An 18,408-nucleotide genomic window follows, 5' to 3' on the forward strand; every position below is an offset into this window, starting at 1 on the left:
TACCAACTTTAATTATTTACTTCTTATAGCCTCGAACATACCGCTGGTTTATTTATTTAATATTAATTCACCGGTTGGTATTTTCTGCCAGAAATCTATTCTAAAATGGCGTTTGTGTTCTCTTCTGTGACTCCAACCCAAGTCGAGCCCTTTGTTCCACTTTTTGGCGGGCTTCTCCACAGAAGCCTCCAAAAGTGGTGCCACTCTGTCTGGGTACCACAGGGAGTCTGGGAGGGGGTTTAGGCACCCTGGACTGAGTTACCTTGGTAACTCAAGTCACACTCTTGTGTGATTGGCCCAAGTGGTGAGCCGGCCGGCTCACCACTTAGCATGTTTGATTGACAGCTAGGCTGAGTGAATGGGGGTGTGCTGCATAAAAGCAGGGCTATAGGAACAGGAACTTGAGAAGTCGCCACAGGACCGAAGAATCCTAGGAGGGAGAAGCTGACCCGACCTGCAACAACGACACCACCGGTGGAGCCCTGCTGAACCGTCTCACCACTTTTCCCAACGCCGTCCGGAGAGTCTTCTTCCTTTGACTGGTGGGGATAACCAGTTTTGCCTTCTTTTCACCTTCCTGGAGCATCTCGTATCTGCCTTGCCCGTGCCAAGCACCCCGGCAACCGGAATACCGCGGTTTACCACTACCGCGAAGAGAAGGGTAGTACCTCTTAACCGGAGGACTCCGCGGCTGGTTTCTTCCCTGGCAGTGCAACGACCTTCATCTTTCCTCCACAGCGAGACCTCGTCTTCCTCTGGACGAAACACCGACTTGCACCTGCTGCCAGGAACAACGGCCCCTGCTGGAGCTCCCTTCCCACTTAAGGTACTGTGTCCCGCCTGGCTTCCCTTGCGACAGATCGTTCGGGGTGACAGTAAAGCCTCGACTTTCTAACCTGGGATAGCCTGAGACAACCTAGCTAACTTTTCCTGACTTGAATTTCATCCTTTTTGTACGAACCATCTACAAGACTCTTTGGGCATAATCCCACTGTGTGAACCTGGACCCCTTCTGCTTGCTCTCTCCAAGAGTGGGCCTGGTAATTGACTTCCTTGCTCCCCAGTAGAACTCTGCCTATCCTGCCTTACTGTGGTTCTTTGAGAAAGTATTGAAACTTGTGTGCTTCTTTAACTCTGCTTTCCCCCCCCCTTTCTTTACAACTTATTAGAGTGTCATCTTATGTTAAGCGCTCACCTCTGTCTGAAAATAAGTGAACCCTCTTTTCACAAACTCCACACACCTGAGTCAAACCCCACGAAGCCTCCACAGTGGACTTGCCGCCCAACACTGCATCACTCCAATGCATCTAACCCGTCCACCGCAACTTGCCAGAGAAGTACCCACCCTCTCCCCTTCCTACAACTCGCCAGCATTCTCGTCAATCCCCGATCTGTCTAAAAAGACATTTATTTTACTTCACCTCAGAAAACCCAGATCGCCCGTTTGTTGGGAAGAATTTATATTTTAGTGCAGACTTCCTCCGACCTTGGAGACCCCCATCTGTTTTGCTACTTTTTGTATGGTGACGCACTGCACCCTCAGTGCAGTGTCATTGAGAAATCATTTAGATTTCTCACAAGGTTTGAATACCTTTTTCTTGTGTTAACTACGGTTTCCAAGAATAGTAAAGTGAAATTGACTTTACCAACCTTTCTCTTTGAAGGTCCATTACACACCATCTTATGTGGAGTGCTGGGGGGGTGTGTTACCCTCAATACTTTAAATGGCTGGTGGCAGTGGTTTAATTAGTGGTTTAATTTTCATACCATTGTGCTTTTCTACCACAGGCTGAACCCCCAGCTGCAGTATAGCTCCCATAGGTGACAATTTTTGTCAAAATGGCCCTGGTCTTCTTTTTTTCCATTTCTGTTTGTGAGGGTGAAACACGTGTATGGGGTTGCTGGTGGTACTCTCGTTCAGGTTGGAATTGCCATTGCATTTCGGTGCTGGACTGCCCCTGGGCAGGACAAAGACTGATATGCAAATGGATATTTCCCATCTGTGAAAGGCACAGTGAGAAAAAGCAGTGGCTGCGAACTCTCAAGTGGTTAATAACCACTGAACAGGTTATCAAGCCTTGTTCTATCGAGAGAGGGGCGCCCGCTACCTTTGCAAACCTAACCCCAAGACCAACTCCACTGGACCATCTTCCTTGACTGGCTGTACTTCTGCAGGAACCGAGTGCCAGGGGTCGAGAAATTAGTTTTCGAGTGTAATGTCTGCAATCCGGCCAGAAGCTCCAGGAGTCTCCTAAGGACCCTCCCGAAGCAGTACGACCAGAGCTCGAGTCCCCCCATCAGAGTGCAGGAGTGAAGGAAGCGAACCCGGTTTACAAGATCCACAGTGGTGCTGTTTACCGCGTGCTGAAACCACAAAGTCCCGCTGATCCGACAGGAGCCTGTAGCTGCCGACGACCTCCAAATTGCTGCCGCAGGAGTCCTCTGGATGTCCTCCCTCTTGTCCCCATGACTGAGGCTCAGAAACCCAGAGCCTGCATCGCTGCAACAGGACATAATCCAGCTTGACTACTGTTCTTTCACCAGGAGGTACTGTTAAGACTTTGGGTACTTACCTGTGTCTTTAGCTTTTGCTCTTCTCAGTTGAGACTTGCAGTGGCTACTTTTGTTAGAGTTGATTTCAACTCTGCTTTCCACAAGTGTAACCGCTTGTGACCCTACAAGTGATTTCTACAAAACTCTTAACGTTGTGCTAGAACTTTTATTAACTATGAAGTGCCTCAGCTCCATAGACTGTGCTCCAATTGACTTTGGCGGTCCTGGCTCCCTGCTGACTCTTCTAGTCCATTGACTTTGATATTTTCTGTCCCTTGGAGGTGATAACTTGTTTTTAGACTGTTATTGCTGGGAAAGATTTTGTCTAGACTTCATTGGAAGATTTAAGTATACTCGCATGTCATGAGAACCTGTTTAACATTTTTCCTTCCTTTAACCTTTCCTTACTGCAACCTCAGAATCTGCAAAATGTAATATACAGTAAGTAATGCATGTCATATAAATGCCATTAATGTCCTTGTGAATGAGATCACCTCCGGGTGTAGGAAGTGTGTAAAAAGCATCTCTAAAGAGTATCCACTAAGCTTATGCTGATTCTGGAAAAGGATTTTAAAGTATAGTTGATGGTTGCATATCTTGCCCTTTTAAAAAAACGCTTATTTAAAAATTGATGTTAAATAACTATAACTGAAACCTTGAGTGTAAGTGTTACTTGTATTCGCAAATGTTATTGCTACAGCTCTACAGCTCACATTTACCCCTCTTGAGATGGGCCTGGCTGCTCAGTCACACTACCCATGTGTGTAGTACATCTCTATACCAAAAGGTGGGTTACCTAATACCAAGTGGACAAGTGTTGTGTAGTGTCTCAGTGTTACTACATCAATTCTTGCCCAACACCGTTCATCACAGAAACCTGGTTCTCAGATGACGTCCAACCCATCACACAGAGGCTTTCCTCCCTGAATACATACATCAACCACAACGGGGCTAAGCGAGCAGGTGGAATTGCCATCCTACACAAACCCCACCTAATTATCTCACACTCCCAAGCACAGACTTGCAGCGTAGATTGCAGATCACTCCTAGTCAAACTATCCTTCCACCGAACATGCACGCACAGCTTTCTACTCGTCTACAGGCTATGACGGACACTTCGCCAATGGCCTTTGCAACTCCCTACCAGCTATACTGGTCACCCACCCCTCACTCTCCCTACTGGGAGATTTCAACATTTGGTTTGACGCTCTCGACAACCCCATGACACCAACCTGGCCCACCCGCTTACCATTCTTCCAGTTGGCTTCGTGCCATTCTTAAGCATAGCAAGGTATTTGGACTTGCATGACATGTTATGCATCTGAGGAGTAAACGGGGTGTCATAAATAAAAACATTTACGCAGCTTCAATGTCCAAATGATTTCATCCTTTTCTCCAATGCTCCATTGTAAACTTTTGTTAGGGTTCTTGCTTGCGTCCTTATCTAAGAGTCTGAAGCAAAACCATTGCAGCACTAGAGGAGACATGTAAAGGGATCTTCATAGGACTTGAATAGTAGTCTCAAGGTATGAAATAGGTGACTGGCGCCTTTGATGTAATTAATCGATTACCTGAAAAACTATTTTATGTAGGTTAGCTGTAGACCAACAGTTATACAGTTGTGGGCCCATTTCTTTATTTTTTCTTTTTTTAATTTCTTTGTATTGGTTTTCAAAGTTCTAACACCCACACAGCTGGACGCACTCTTAAGGCCATCTTTGTCTCTATCAACCACATCACCACCCTTCCCCCATGACCACTCATTTGGACACACCACTCAATAATTCTCTTTTCCTTTCTGGCATCCTCCCCAAAGGACTAGTATTGGACTATCATCGACCCACCATCCAACGTCCGGATCTGGATCAAGAATATAGTAACCTCCCATCTGACAGAATCTCTGCTCTCCAGGCTCTCCCTCCTCCGAATCCCCAACACAAGGAGCACCTCGACTCATCGACCTCTTCGACATGTGGCTCTCCAGCACCTTACTACCACTCACCCCCTCAAGATCCACCCAGTTACATTAGAATCCCTTACCCTGGTGGTTCACCCCCCCTCCTCAAATTTCTCAAAACACAAAACCACTCCCTAGAACTTTGATGCCGGTCCAATCAAACCCTGCGAAACAAAACAGCCTATGCCCACCATCACATCTACAAAGCTGAAAAGCAAGGTCAAAAAAATCATATTGCATGGGTAGACTCTCCAACTGCTGCAACAATAGCAGGGAGCTTCAGAGGATCATTTCAGAATTCATGACCCCTCCTTGGACCCACCGCCCAACCATGTCTCCCAATCCCTCTTCAAGACCCTATCCAATCACTTCCACAAGACAGCGTCAGAAAGAACACATACGGTCAACACGAAACTAGCAACTCTCCCACCACATCTACCTGTCTCCTCAGGGGAACCCTCCGGCCAGCCCAACCTCTCCTCCATTTTCCCCCATCTCCAGACCGGAATTTCTCAAACTGTTGACGGACAGCTGTCCGTCTGGAACCCCAAATGCTTCGTGCCCTGTCTCCCTCTTCTAAGAAACGTTAATCTCATCCTGTGCAGGTGACATGCTATCTCCGTCCTCGATGCTTGCCTCACCTCTGGCACTTTCCCAGAAGCTTTTAAAACATCCCATATCAAACGGCTCCTATAAAAACCCTACAGACCAATCTCAAACACCTGCTTCCTGGGCAAATTAATTGACCGCACTGCCTACTCCCAACTCTGCACTGTTGCAGAAACCAATTACCTCTTCAACCCTGCCCAGTATATCTTCAGACACCTTCATGGAACCAAATCCTTCCTAGTCCCTATACGGGACGACCTCAAAAACACGGCAGACGGTTGTTCCGCACTCGCACTTACCGACCTCTTGGCGGCTTTCAACACCATTAACCACAATATCCTCATTGATGGGCTCCACGCCCTTGGCATAAGGGACACCAAACTTAACTGGATCTCCTCATTCCTTGCAAACACACCAAATTACCCACTTACACATTTTGTGCCCGACCCATCAGTCTGAGTCGCCCAAGGCGCTGCCATTCACCTCTCCTCTTTAATCTCTACCTCTTTAATCTCTACAGGAGTCCTCTTCCTGCACTCATCTGCTCACGCCTCGCCTGCTATAAGTACACGGACAACGCTCAAATCCTCTTTTGAATTCCCAAGTCTGTCACCACCACAGACCTTTCATCCTGCCTCAGACATTGACCGCGGGATGGCAGTCAATCATCTCCTGCTAAACCCTGGGAAAACCGAGATCATGATCTGTTGAAAGACGTCCCTCTTCCCGCAACCCACCACATGGCCTCAATCCCTAGGTGCCCTCCTCCCTTTCAGTCAAAAACCTTGGTTGCACAATGGATACTGACCCGAGTCTATCCAAACACATTAACACTTTGTCCAGATCATGTTACCTTCATCTCTGCATACTCGGACGCATATTCCCTTACCTCTCCTACCCCCACAGAGTGACAGCAATTATGCCCAGTGTCTTCTCTCGACTAGACTACACCAACTCTCTCTACCTGGGTGTCCCAGCCTACCAATCTAAAAAGCCAGGCTCTCTGTACCCTGCACTGGCTCCCTATTGGGCAGCGGGTGTTAGGCAGAATGGCATGCAGTACCCTCTGGGACCACCACATACAATTAGGACTACAGGTGTAAGCAAAACCAACCTTTGGTAGAAGTCTGTACTACAGTTTTTGGTAGCGAGCTGAGCAGCCAGGCCTATTTCAAGAGAATGTGAGCAGTACAAAGATGTTACACAGAGGTCTTGCAAGCACAGTGGTTCAAGTAGACACTTACACTCAAGGTTTCTTGGTAAAACACTTATTAATTTATTAGTCATTTAGAAAACATTCACTAGAAGGAGGCAACTTAATGTTATACACAAACACACTTCAAACACACCTATCCAAGACACCAAACCAATACGTTTGAGTAAATTAGGCTTCCCTGAAATAGGAGCAAAATGGCATTTCAGTTACTTTGAATGGGAGTAAAAAGCACAAGTTAATAGAATAGATCACAAATACTTTCTTAGGCCGTGCAAATAGTTTCAGTTCACTAACTCGATTCAGTTAAATAGGCCTACGCCAAAGTCAATGGGCTGGTGTCTTGGATAGGTAAGAACAGTTATTGTAGTAAACGGTAAAGTCTTTGCCAGTGTTCTCAGAAGTAGTTTGTACGAAAAAGAATCATATGTTGGGTCACAAGCTGATTGGGCCTGCAAGTTGGGAACGTTTCACAAACTTTTGCCGCAAGAGGCAAGTTCTCTCAGTCGGATTGGCACCGTACCTTAACATGAAGGAAAAAATGCAGCTGAAGACGTTGGTTCCTGGCAGCTCTGCAGATCTCGCTGTTCCTCAGTCGTGGGGACAAGAGACAGGATGTCGGGGGACTCCTGCACTGCGCGGGGACTGGTCAAACAAGCTGGCAAATGGAAGATCTTTTGTTTGAGTAGCTGTCTTCAAGCACACAAGCTGGTTCCCCCACCCCCTGGTTAAACCTAACCAGCTCTGAGAATGTTTTCCAGGTGGCTTACGAGTTGATTGGTCCCACCAACTCAAAGGAAGATGTCGTCCTTGAAGGGGCTTCTCTTTCGAGATGAACTCTCAATTCGGACCTGCATCAGGGCTTCACCGGGCAAACCTATGGTCCAGGAGTTGCAGCAGCCGTCCTCTTCCAGCTCGTCTTCGGTTCTTTCGTTCCAGTGGTCGACGCTGCTTTCCAGTCCAAGAGACTCCTTTTAAACAGTTTTTCTTCCTTTCATTCCAGCCTAGCTGTCACTCACCCAGCAGGGTGGCTGTCCTTGCCGGAGAGTCAGCCAGCCAATCACGGCAGAGTGCATTTGGGTCTCCTACGAGACTAAGCACAGGGAGTTTCGGGCACCTCCCTCACTTCCTGCCCACCCCAGACACTCTGGCACCATATTCGGTCTTCAGTCCTGAAGCCCACCAAAGGCGTACGAACAAAGGGACCAAACCTGGTTTGCCGCGCAGAGACAAACTCTAGAAGGTTCTTTCCATAAAGAAACAGTGAAAAAAGAACACCAGGACCTGTTTAAACAAAAGGGCTTAAGGCGCCATCTTGTAAAACATGGCTTCCGCGATTTTTAGCTACCGGTGTTCGTGGTCGGGAAAAATGGTGGTTCATTGTAAAGCCACTGCCACCAGCCATTTCGATAGGAAAGGGTAGCATTTGACTGCTACAGGAGTTTCTAGACACAGGGGATACTAGGTAACCCCTCCAGCACTCTATGGGAAGATGGGGTGTTCTGGGTCTAGGAATTTAAAAGGACTAGTAAAGTAAATTTAACTTTACATTCTCTGGGAAACGGGAGTTTATCCCAGAGAGGGTATTTTAAACCTTTTGGAAGTCTAAAAGACATCCCTGTGTTACTGCACTGAAGGTTCTGTTTAACACACATGAAAAGATGATGCATATGGAGTTATCTTAAAACTCCATAATCAAAGAACACAAGAGTAAAACACACATCAAAATTCATAAGAGTGGGGAAAAAAGGCTCACACTCTTTCCAGGTAAGAAAATCAAGTCCTCAAAATCCAGCAAAGTTGCTGGGGGGGTCTCTAAGATGAAGGGAATTAGCACATTTATGAGAATTCTTCCTAACAGTATGTGTAGCACGAGAAACGTGTGCAGCTAGACCGAATTTTATCATGGACGATAGGTGCATTCTAAGGCTAGAGGTGTTGTGTAAAGTATGAGAAAGAGGAGACATTATGTATGCAGCTAGACCAGATACCATGGGGGATAGCCGCATTCTAATGGCTGAGCTGTTGTGCAGAGTGTTGAGTAGTGCATGTAGTGTATACTCATGTATTTTTGTGTGAATTTTACCTCTGTCTCTCTTTGGTTATGGAGCCTAACAAACTACATAGGCATCAGCTTTTTCAATTGTGTCCCACAGCACCTTCAGTGAAGGTTTAAATACCTTCTCTAGGATCAACTGTTTCCCAGAGTGGTAGAGTGAAATTGACTCTACTTAGCATTGTACTTGCTAGACCCAGCACCCCCCATTTTACAATAGAGTGCTGGAGGCGTTACTTGGTATCCCGTGTCTAAATGCTCATGTAACATCTTTTGTCACCCTTTCCTCAGTTGACTGGCTGGTAGCAGTGATTTCGTTTTGAACTACCAAGGTTTGCATTTACAGCGACCGTTTGTGGACCGATCATTTTAACCGCGGGAGCAATCTTTTTCAAAATGTCATCTAAACATGGTTGTTAAAATGGTGCCCGGACTTCTTTTTTAGCCAGGTCTTTGTAGAAAGGTCTTTCTAGAGTTTTTCTCTGCAATCCAAACCAGGTTTGGTCTTTGTTCATTCGCCTTTGGCGGGCTTCAGGAGTGAAACCTGCCTCCTGGTTGTAGAGTGTCTGGTGTAGACAGGAAGTGAGGGAGGTGCCCGAAACTCCCTGTGCTTAGTCTCCAAGGAGACCCAAATGCACTTTGTGGTGATTGGCTGGCTGACTGTCCGGCAAGGACAGCCACCCTGCTGGGTGAGTGGCAGCTAGGCTGGAATGAATGGGAGAGAACTGAATAAAAGGTGAGTCTTTTGGCTTGGAAGGCAGAGTTGACCAATGGAAGAAGGAAACATAGAAGAGCTTGAAGAGGGCCGCTGCTGCAACTCCTGGACTGTTGGTTTGCCCGGTGAAGCCCTGCTGCAGGTCCGAATCGCCAAGTTTGCATCGACAGAGAAGCCCTGCAACGACGACTTCTCCCTTTTGAGTTGGTGGGACCAATCAACTCCCAAAGAAGCCACTTGGACACCCATCTCGGAGCTGGTTGAATTTCCTCAGAGTTGCTGCAGGAAACCGTAGAGCCAGGGAGAGGGACACGAGATTGTGTGTGTTGCTTGTAAGCTGGCCTAGAGCTTTTGGAAGATCCTCCAGACTCCCATGAAGCAAGACTGACCAAGCCTGACCCCTCTCAGTTGAGTGCGGGACCTCAGATGTGAGGAAAGTCCACCTTGACAGCCAGGCACCACACTTATTGCTATTTGCTGTACCGCAAGGAGCTGAAACACTTTACTTTCAGTGGCTGTTAAGTTTGCCAGTTGCCAGCTTTGACGGTGCCAATATAGTGCAGGAGTCCCCCAACGTCGTCCCTCTTGTCCCCACGACTGAGACCCAGGAACAATGAAATTTGCAGAGCTGTACAGGAACAGAAGTCTTCAGCTGCATCTTTTTCTTCTTTACTAAGGTACTGTAAAACTTACCTCTTACTGTGGAAACGCTTGTAACATCTGCAAATCACAAGTCTAATCAGCTTACATTTGATTCTTCTTTTCATCAGACTCCTAAGAACTTGTGCAAAGACTTTTCCATTTTCTTACTTGAAGTGCTGCATCCTATTCAAAGCCTTTTGCCCATTGATCCTGGCTTAGCCTATTGAATTGAATGACACTTCTCTCGCTATCTGAAAGTAATTGCCCTGCTTATGAATATTTGTTGTTTCTTGTATTCTAAATAACCTTTGCCTTTTACAAACTATTGAGAGTATTCTGTATGTCAACAGTAAGGTATTAATGTCCCCAGCACCCTTGTTACTGAAGTCACCTGTGGGTGTAGGTTGTATCTGTGGGCCTTCCCAAAAGGGTCTTGTCTGATCCAGAAACTCAATGTACAGTATTGAAGTATATTTGTGTTACTATTCTATTGCTCCCTTCTTAAGAAGGCTTTATAACTGACTGATGAATACATTAATTGTTTATGCAGTGTAAGAGTTTATTTGAATACCTGTAACTGTGAATCTTGGGATAACTCCACTACAGCTCACATGCCCCTCTTGAGATGAGCCTGGCTGCTAAACACGCTAACAAAACTGTGTAGTACAAGCTTATACCAAAGGTTGGGTTGCCTATACCTGCAGTCATAGTTGTTTGTAGTGTTCCGAGAGGGTACTGCGTACAAACATTGCCCAACACATACATTGCACAACACCTCTGCCATTACAATGCAGATTTCACGACAATAAAATTTGATCTAGCTGCACACATAATCTTGCGCATACTCTCCAGAAAACCTCAATGCACCACTGTAAGGAAAGCATGGTGGCAATAGTCAGACACACAAGTGACCACGGTTCAAGAGTGTTTATTGAACTTTCGCAAAGGTGTGATAAACGCTTATCTAAATCTACAGATATGAGCAAGCTACAACCATCAAATCATAATAATGCAGTCCTAGTGGAGTCTTGTCAAATAAAAAGGGCCTATATTAAAAATAAAAACTATTGCCAATCCTTACCACTAATTTACAAATAATGTGGGGAAATGTTCATGCAAAAGAAAGAAGTGTTCACAAATGATATGTCAGGATGCTCAGGCCGTTGGCCTCCCTTCCCCGCGTTTTCAGCACAGGGCAAGAACGGGTTCCTGAAGCAAAGCACACACACTCTGCGGCACAAGGATATAGTTCAGTTTTCATCAATTCCTGGCATTCAATGTCCTGGCCTCTTTACCTCTTCCAAGTCTCTTGACTCAAAGGGGCCTATTGTACAAAACACATGTTCTTTTCCTTGCACCGGTATCCACCGGTAGGGTGTTCACGCTGGATCTCCCTCTTCCGGGCTCAGGTCCCTTTCACATCAGTCTCCCTCAGCCGGACCCATTATATGACCACTTCGATCTCAATCTTCCTTTTTAACATAAAGCATCAGTGGAATACCTAACAGAGACTTTTGAATGAGCACCCACAGTCTTGACAGTCTTGATAGCTTTCAGTTACTTTTGCGTCGCTCATTGCAAAACTCTTCTCACACAGTTCTCTTTGGTTCGTAACACAAGCTGGTTTGATATCAGTCTTACTCACTGGCTGTGCTGCCTTTTCTGACGCAGCTTTGTTGTAGGAGCCAAGGCCAGTACCACAGCAGCAGTCGCTCCTCCCTGCCTGGGCTATCGACACGGGAGAGCCCCGGGTACCTCCGACACACTGTACAGATTTGATCAGCCTTCGTTCCTGGTCTTAGGTTTCTTATTTTCCAAAGTTCACGAAAGTAAGTGTTTAGAATTCAAGGGTACTTTCCTTCTTGCGACCCTCTCTGGTCTCGCAGTCTTTTTCCTTGTATTAAACTGACATCTTGGAACTACTGTCTCCTTGTGTGTTGCCTTTTATCTGTGTGGGGAAGTGTAATGGAAGTTAGGTGTGTAATGATCCTTAATTGCCTGATCTTGCCTGACCATGGTGTTGGGACAGGTCAGGTATTCGGCTCTGGTGTTAGTCCATTGTCGTTCATGGTGGGCTGTCCGTGAGAAAGTGTTCGTGTCAGGAAAGGGGGCAAGGGGGGTTGATTTCTTAGTTATCCTACCTGGTAGGATGGGGAAAAGGTGTTATAAGGCAGGGGATACAGCGTCTCACCCTTCGGTGTCCCACTTCTACTTCTTGAAGACCCCTCATCCAGGTGATCCTCCCACACTGGTCCACCACCAGGAACTGGATCCAAAAGCGATGGCCGTGTCCTGGCCACCTGGATGACAGATCCCCGGGGACTAGCGGGTGCGACACCTTCAGGTGTCTCACCACCCGCATGCCTGCTCAACCTGGGTGACTAGCAGGGACTTTGTGAAACTAAACATGCTATGGAAACAAAGATCACAGCAGGCACAGAATGGATAATAAGAATGCATGTTTGTTTATGCATGGCAATAAAGTCAGCTGCATTAGCAATGAGCATGAGCACTTGCAATGAGAGCCCCAGCAAATTAGAAATCCGTCCCCTCTCTAGTCTACACCTTAGCAAATGAGCACACACGACACACTGGCCTACTCGCTAGGACGGACAGACACACACACACGGACACTTACCCACACGGACACTCACCCGCGCCCACACGGACACTCGCCCGCGCCCACTCGGACACTCACCCGCGCCTACACGGACAGACACACACACACACACACGGACACGGCCCCCATCCCCAACTGTACTATTAATACTGAATAGCATTGTAATGATAACGCCTTTTACAATTGCATGCGTAGAAATCGGTCTGACAACCTATGTGCGTGCATACATAATTTCAACTTAGCCATGTACTGTACTGGGACACGGTGACATGTTCTCGTATATTCTAAGAACAGCAAAGCATATCGTGCTAACATTCCTGTCTTTTTGCACAATCTTTCTCCACAGCTGGACAGCCAGCCAAGGCTGTATCTCTGCTTGAGAATAGCTGACAGTCTGTCAATAGTCACGTTATGAAAACATCGCTACTCTGTGTTCGGCTGCGTGGACCTTTTCGCACTGGCACACAAACTATATCTATATAATAGCACTTCAAAACTAGAATAAGCTATACAATATAACAAGTGTACATAATTCTTCATGGCTCTCAGCAAATGCCGATATATAAGCGCCCAAAACAAACTATAATAATGCTAAACATAGCTTATACTAAATGGATGGATGAATGGATTAACCCACGCTAACTTGTCATGAGAAAATGCAACAACTTGGCTACCCCTACCTACCTTTGTAGTGGCTAAAATGCACACATGCAGTATATGATCCACTGACACATTTCCCATACTTGGACTTTGGTCCCCAAGAGCTTTCAACCTAAAGCGCATTGAGACCATACCAATGATGAAAGGTGTGCTATGCAAATGCCTATTACATTACCTTTAGAATCGCCGTTTCAGAAACCTATCGCATAGTAAAACCATCGGAAACATATATGTAAACTCTTATAATTTTAGTAACTTTGTTTCGAATGGATTGTGTCCTCCAACCCATTCCACATCTTTGACATGTAATGTCCAAGATGTGGAATGCATTGGAGGAACATCCATTCGAAAGAAAGTTACCAGTTGGTAAGTAACTTGTTCTCCAACCTGTCTTCGAGTCCAGCCCCATTTTAGGAGAGTGTCACAATGTTCAGTGGGGGCACTGGGCCACCAGTGACTGTAAATTGAGCAGAAAAGGCATGAAAACAGAGTTCAAGGTTCAGAGTGGCAGAGTCCAATAGGATCTCTTCTTGGTTTTGCAGGTATGTAAAAGTTAGGTTTCACAAGACAAGGAAATTGGTCCTTGGGGCAACCCTTCAAGGAAACCTATGTCCCAAGGCCGGATTAGTGTAGTGGGTTGTCCACCCCAATTTAACTTCTATGGAGGCCTGGGTGGGTTTGAGATGCAGACTATCTGCAGCCCCCAGGATCACAGGACCAGACAAGCAGGCTCCAGGTAAGTTGTACCAGGAGCAGAACAGTAACTTCAGTGGAGGAAGCAGTTGCTGCAGGACAGTTCCAGTGGGAAGGCGACAGCCGACCTGGTCACAGGTTTTTTTCGGTCATGGCGACAGAAGAGAAGGACTTCGGTGGATCTGGCAACAGCTCTTGTGCATACGGATGTCCAGCAAAGGATCGTCACAGTTCTGTCTTGTTGGTGCCTTTTTCAGGCTTGTGTGAAGGACAATTGTAGCATCGGTAGACTCTTGTTTCTCTGTCATCGTTTCTGGGGAGTGGACTCTGGGGAGCTGACTTGAGTCACTGCAGGTTTGAGGATGCCCACAAAGTTCCAGGCGAAACTGTGCTTCAGGCGACAATGCACAGCGATCTAACACAGGTCCCTGGGTATTGGTGTATTGCAGGCCGTGGAGATCACCGGGGAACCGCTCGCCAAAAGCTAGCACTAACCACACTAACTCTGCATAACAAAGCAGGGGGCATACAACTCCCAGATTTTGAAAGATATTTGGCGGCACAACTCAGCCATATAACCAGATGGCTGTAAGACAATGTAACTGCCGAAACTAGACTCTTGCAAGACTTAATCACCCCAATGCACTTGAAAGAAATTCTATGGCCTTAAAGAACCACATGGGCAAAGATCCAATGCTGGTGTCGCTGGCAGGCTGATATGGAACAGGCCCAAATCAGTCCAACACCCGGTACACCCCTACTCACCCGAACTGCCACTGATGGTGGGGAGAGGAGTGGTACACCTGGACCTCCACACCATCAGAAACTGGGAAAGATTGGGCCTGTACACTGGGGGGGGTGGTGGGGGTATGTATGCAGAGGACTCATTTAGAGAGTTTGAATCATTGCAAGATACAGAAGGGCTACCAGGATGGCGATTTCTGTGGTACCTGCAGCTAAAACATGTAGCTAAAAATAACTGGAGTGAGTGGAGGCAAACCCTCTGGTAGCAGAAATGTACAACCTGGACGATGGGTGGTGGCCGGTGTCGAGGCTGTACGCCCAACTGAATGACAGACCCAACCCCCGCGCAGCCACACTGAAGGATAAATGGGAGAGGGACTTTGGGACAGACATCACTGAAAGAGAATGGGAGAGGGCATTAATGCACCCTAAAGAGGTGTCAAGGAACGCCAGATTCAGATTGATAAAAATGAATGTACTATACAGAACGAACATGACCCCCAAGCGAGTGGCGGGTTTCAACAATCCCACCAGCTTGGCATGCCCGTGTTGTGGCAACGAAGAAGCAGACCTAATGCACATGTTTTGGAGATGCACAAAGGTACAGGCCTTCTGGGGGAAAATTATGCAGGTGTGTAAAAATGCCGGTGTCACCAGATATGAGTGGTCCCCGAAGGAATGTCTCCTGGGCACTTAACCCAGACTAAGCAAAATAAAGCACATAGTGAAACTCCTGGGCATGGTGTGTAGATTAGCGAAAAGAGCAATCGCAATGGCGTGGAAATGGGGGCCCGCAATATGCTAGGTGGAAGTCAGAAATGGAGAGATGGGCCGCAGCTGAAACAGACTTGGGGTGCAGGGATTGTGGGATATACATGTGAAGCCAGCGGCACATTTGAAGAATGGAAAGCTCTTACGAGAGACCTGTTCCTCCCCTCAGATGATATGCCCCCCTCAATACATGAACACAAATGAACATGAGCTTGCAAATGCTAAAAGCATAAATAGGTCACTACCCGTCCGAACTGTTGCATTCTGTGCCTGCTGACGATGGACCGCAGCTATACCCTCTCAAACACAGAGCGGACCACCCGAATTGTTACAGCAAATGAAGACAACCACTGTTCACTGTTAATGTTTGTTGGATTGTTAATTTAACTATAAAAGTTTAAAAAAAAGGCAATGTGTTATTGCTCATGGTTAAGATTACTGTAATGCACAACTAAGAAATGCCAATAAAAAAAATGGATAGAGTGGATGGGATCGATAGTGGATGGAAGGATAGAATGGATGAAGTGGACGGAATACAGGAAATTGACGGAATGGATGGAATACATGAAATTGATAGAAAAGATGGAGTGGATGGAGTCGACAGTGGATGGAATGAACAGTACAGATGAAATGCAAATGTTAACCTTCCCACATGTTTCTCACTGTGTACCCTGCTTTCCTGTTCCCTTGCTGTTGCTATATATCCATACCTCCCCTCCCCTCCTGTGGCTGTAAGCCCAACCCCCCGTCTCTGTGTCCGTGTGTCGCTCTGGTCCTGTTCGCGATCCTGGTCTCAGGCTCTTTAAATATACCCATCATATCACACCACTACTTACTCTCTACTATACATCATCATTCAACTAGAACACAGCTATACCCCCGACTAATTCAGCGTTGCTGTCCACATACGAACACAGCCCCATGAACACCTCATCACCCTATAAAACGCAGCTAGCCGAGCACATTCTGGCTAATTATTCACATATGCGTCCTTCAGGCGTAACGCAGCCAGAGCCCAGACTGGTTGTCCACCCACCAGACGGCACACATCAAACTGATATCTTCAGCACCACACCTAACGCTAGGATGCAGCTACCATCTGAAATTACATCGGCTGCTGCACACATATCTGGTGCACCCATGCACCCTTCGACACTATCTCTCTCTCTCTACTGACCAGAACTATGGTTCCTGAGGGCGTTCAATCTACCAGCGCTTTGAGGTCATACTAAAGATATGCTGGAAAAAATTACTTCGGGGTATCTTTGGACAGACTAACCTGGGAGATTTAGACACCTAGGTACACACAAACGTACTGACAACAATAATGAAGGCCTGGAATGGGACTAGGAGTGTTAAAAACAAAACTCTTGGAGCAATCATTGAAAGTCAGACTTTTGAACTTGTCTCCTTGCACCCTTTCCTGCTCTGCTAACCAGAAACCGACCTGCCTCTTCCATTCGTTCCTTAAGTAGAAAGACTCCACTTGAGCAGATTTGGATCTAGTCACCCTAAGGATATTGTCAAACTGATTTGGTTTCCGGTTTTGCCGCATGCATTTGGATATCGGCCATGAACGCCCAACACTAAGCCTCAACAGTTTGCCGACCCATAATCCCTCCAAATGGATAAATCCTCTTTGTGTGCCAATTCCCTTCTTGTATGTTCTATGAGTATTATGTTGCCTCTTTACCATCACATATCCCTTCTAAGAGTTGCCCTGAACCTCTCTGCCATTTCGGCCACTTGGTCAGCTAAACCTTGTAGGAAGCATTTTGCCTAGCTGCACGTCACTGGCATCTTCTGAACACAGGGAGGAGAGACACCATCCTAACAGCGTCTTAACCCTGTACTTGGGCATACTTTGTTTGCATTATGCTTCATATTCCGATCTGTTCTCAAAGACTATGACAATTTGAAGCCTTCAACTGTATATTTTTTTTTACTTTTCCTAGGAGTGTTATTGAAATGCCATATTTGAGGTACCAGGACATTCAGCCTGGGCAGATCATTGAGGTAAGTTACAATTAATTATTGGGTTAATATCCAGCTCGAAATTGTTTTTTTCTCGATTGTTCTTCTAAATTTACTTTTTAGATTTTATCTTTTTTGTTTTATATATTTATAATATATACAGAAATATATAACACATTAGCAACAAGCAATATTACAGAAAAAGAATGTACGAAAAACAAAAATTTAAAGAAATCATTGAACACGTTCCAGATCTTCTCATATGAAGACAATTTACATTTCAATTTGTAAATCAACTTTTCTGTCCTTGACAGGTAATGCATTTTCTGGATCCACTCCTCGAAGGAAGGAGGGACCCTCCCTTTCCACCCACAGAGAATCAGCCTCTTGGCCACAATGAATGCGCGAAAAATCCACTTCTTGTGGGCAGAACTGACATCATCCAATCCAGAATCATCACCCAGGACTACCGTCCTAAAATCAAGGACAGACCCTCCACCAGCAATCCTGACGCACACATCAAACCTCACTCCAAAAATCTCTGACCCTCACACAGCTCCACAACATGTGTTCCAGTGACCCAACTGTCTGAACGCAACCCCAACAGTCTGAACTGTCAGACATGCCTCTTTTATGAAGTGTTTCAGGACACCAATACACACGAGTCAGGATCTTGATTTGTCGAGACCTTTCACTTAGATTCAGCGAACACAAAGATACAGTACCACACATATTCTGCCAAGCATCTACATCAATCTCTGATAAAATTATCTCGCTCCAAACTCTCCGTAAATTGTCATTATTCCGATAATGGGACACAATTAGCTTGTAAAGCCTACTGGCCAGACCACCACTCTTCCCACTGGAATCCGCCAGAAAAACGCTCATATCCAAAGAGTCAGACCAGTCCACCTCACCAAGAGCCCTCTTCAGGCGTCTATAAGCAGAGTCTGATAAACTATCAAAATTCCATTTCTCTCTCAGCTCAGCAGTAGTCAACCACCGATCATCATTCCCCAAATCGGAGACCTGTTTAATATCCATCAAAAACCATTTGGGCCAAAAAAACTGTCCTCGAATTATCCTTAATCCTAGGATTCAGCCAGATAGAGGCATTCTTGCACTTAAATGCGTCTCGACCAAGCAATGACGAGACTGCAATCCATGAATTGCGCAAAAATGACGTTGCCAACAAACTACC

At 46.1% G+C, this 18,408-nt stretch overlaps 1 protein-coding gene across 1 annotated transcript in view; it reads left to right on the forward strand.

Annotated features, from left to right (window-relative positions):
* The window catches only part of PDCD11 (programmed cell death 11), a 1,291,633-nt gene that overhangs the window by 246,854 nt on the left and 1,026,371 nt on the right, over positions 1-18,408 (forward strand). The window contains exon 11 of the mRNA XM_069611704.1: positions 17,189-17,249. Coding sequence (XP_069467805.1) covers positions 17,189-17,249 — 61 coding nt within the window. The remainder of the gene's footprint in view (positions 1-17,188; positions 17,250-18,408) is intronic.

Source organism: Ambystoma mexicanum, chromosome 8 (genome assembly GCF_040938575.1).
Source record: "Ambystoma mexicanum isolate Mex_15411 chromosome 8, UKY_AmexF1_1, whole genome shotgun sequence".
Lineage (NCBI taxonomy): Eukaryota > Metazoa > Chordata > Amphibia > Caudata > Ambystomatidae > Ambystoma > Ambystoma mexicanum.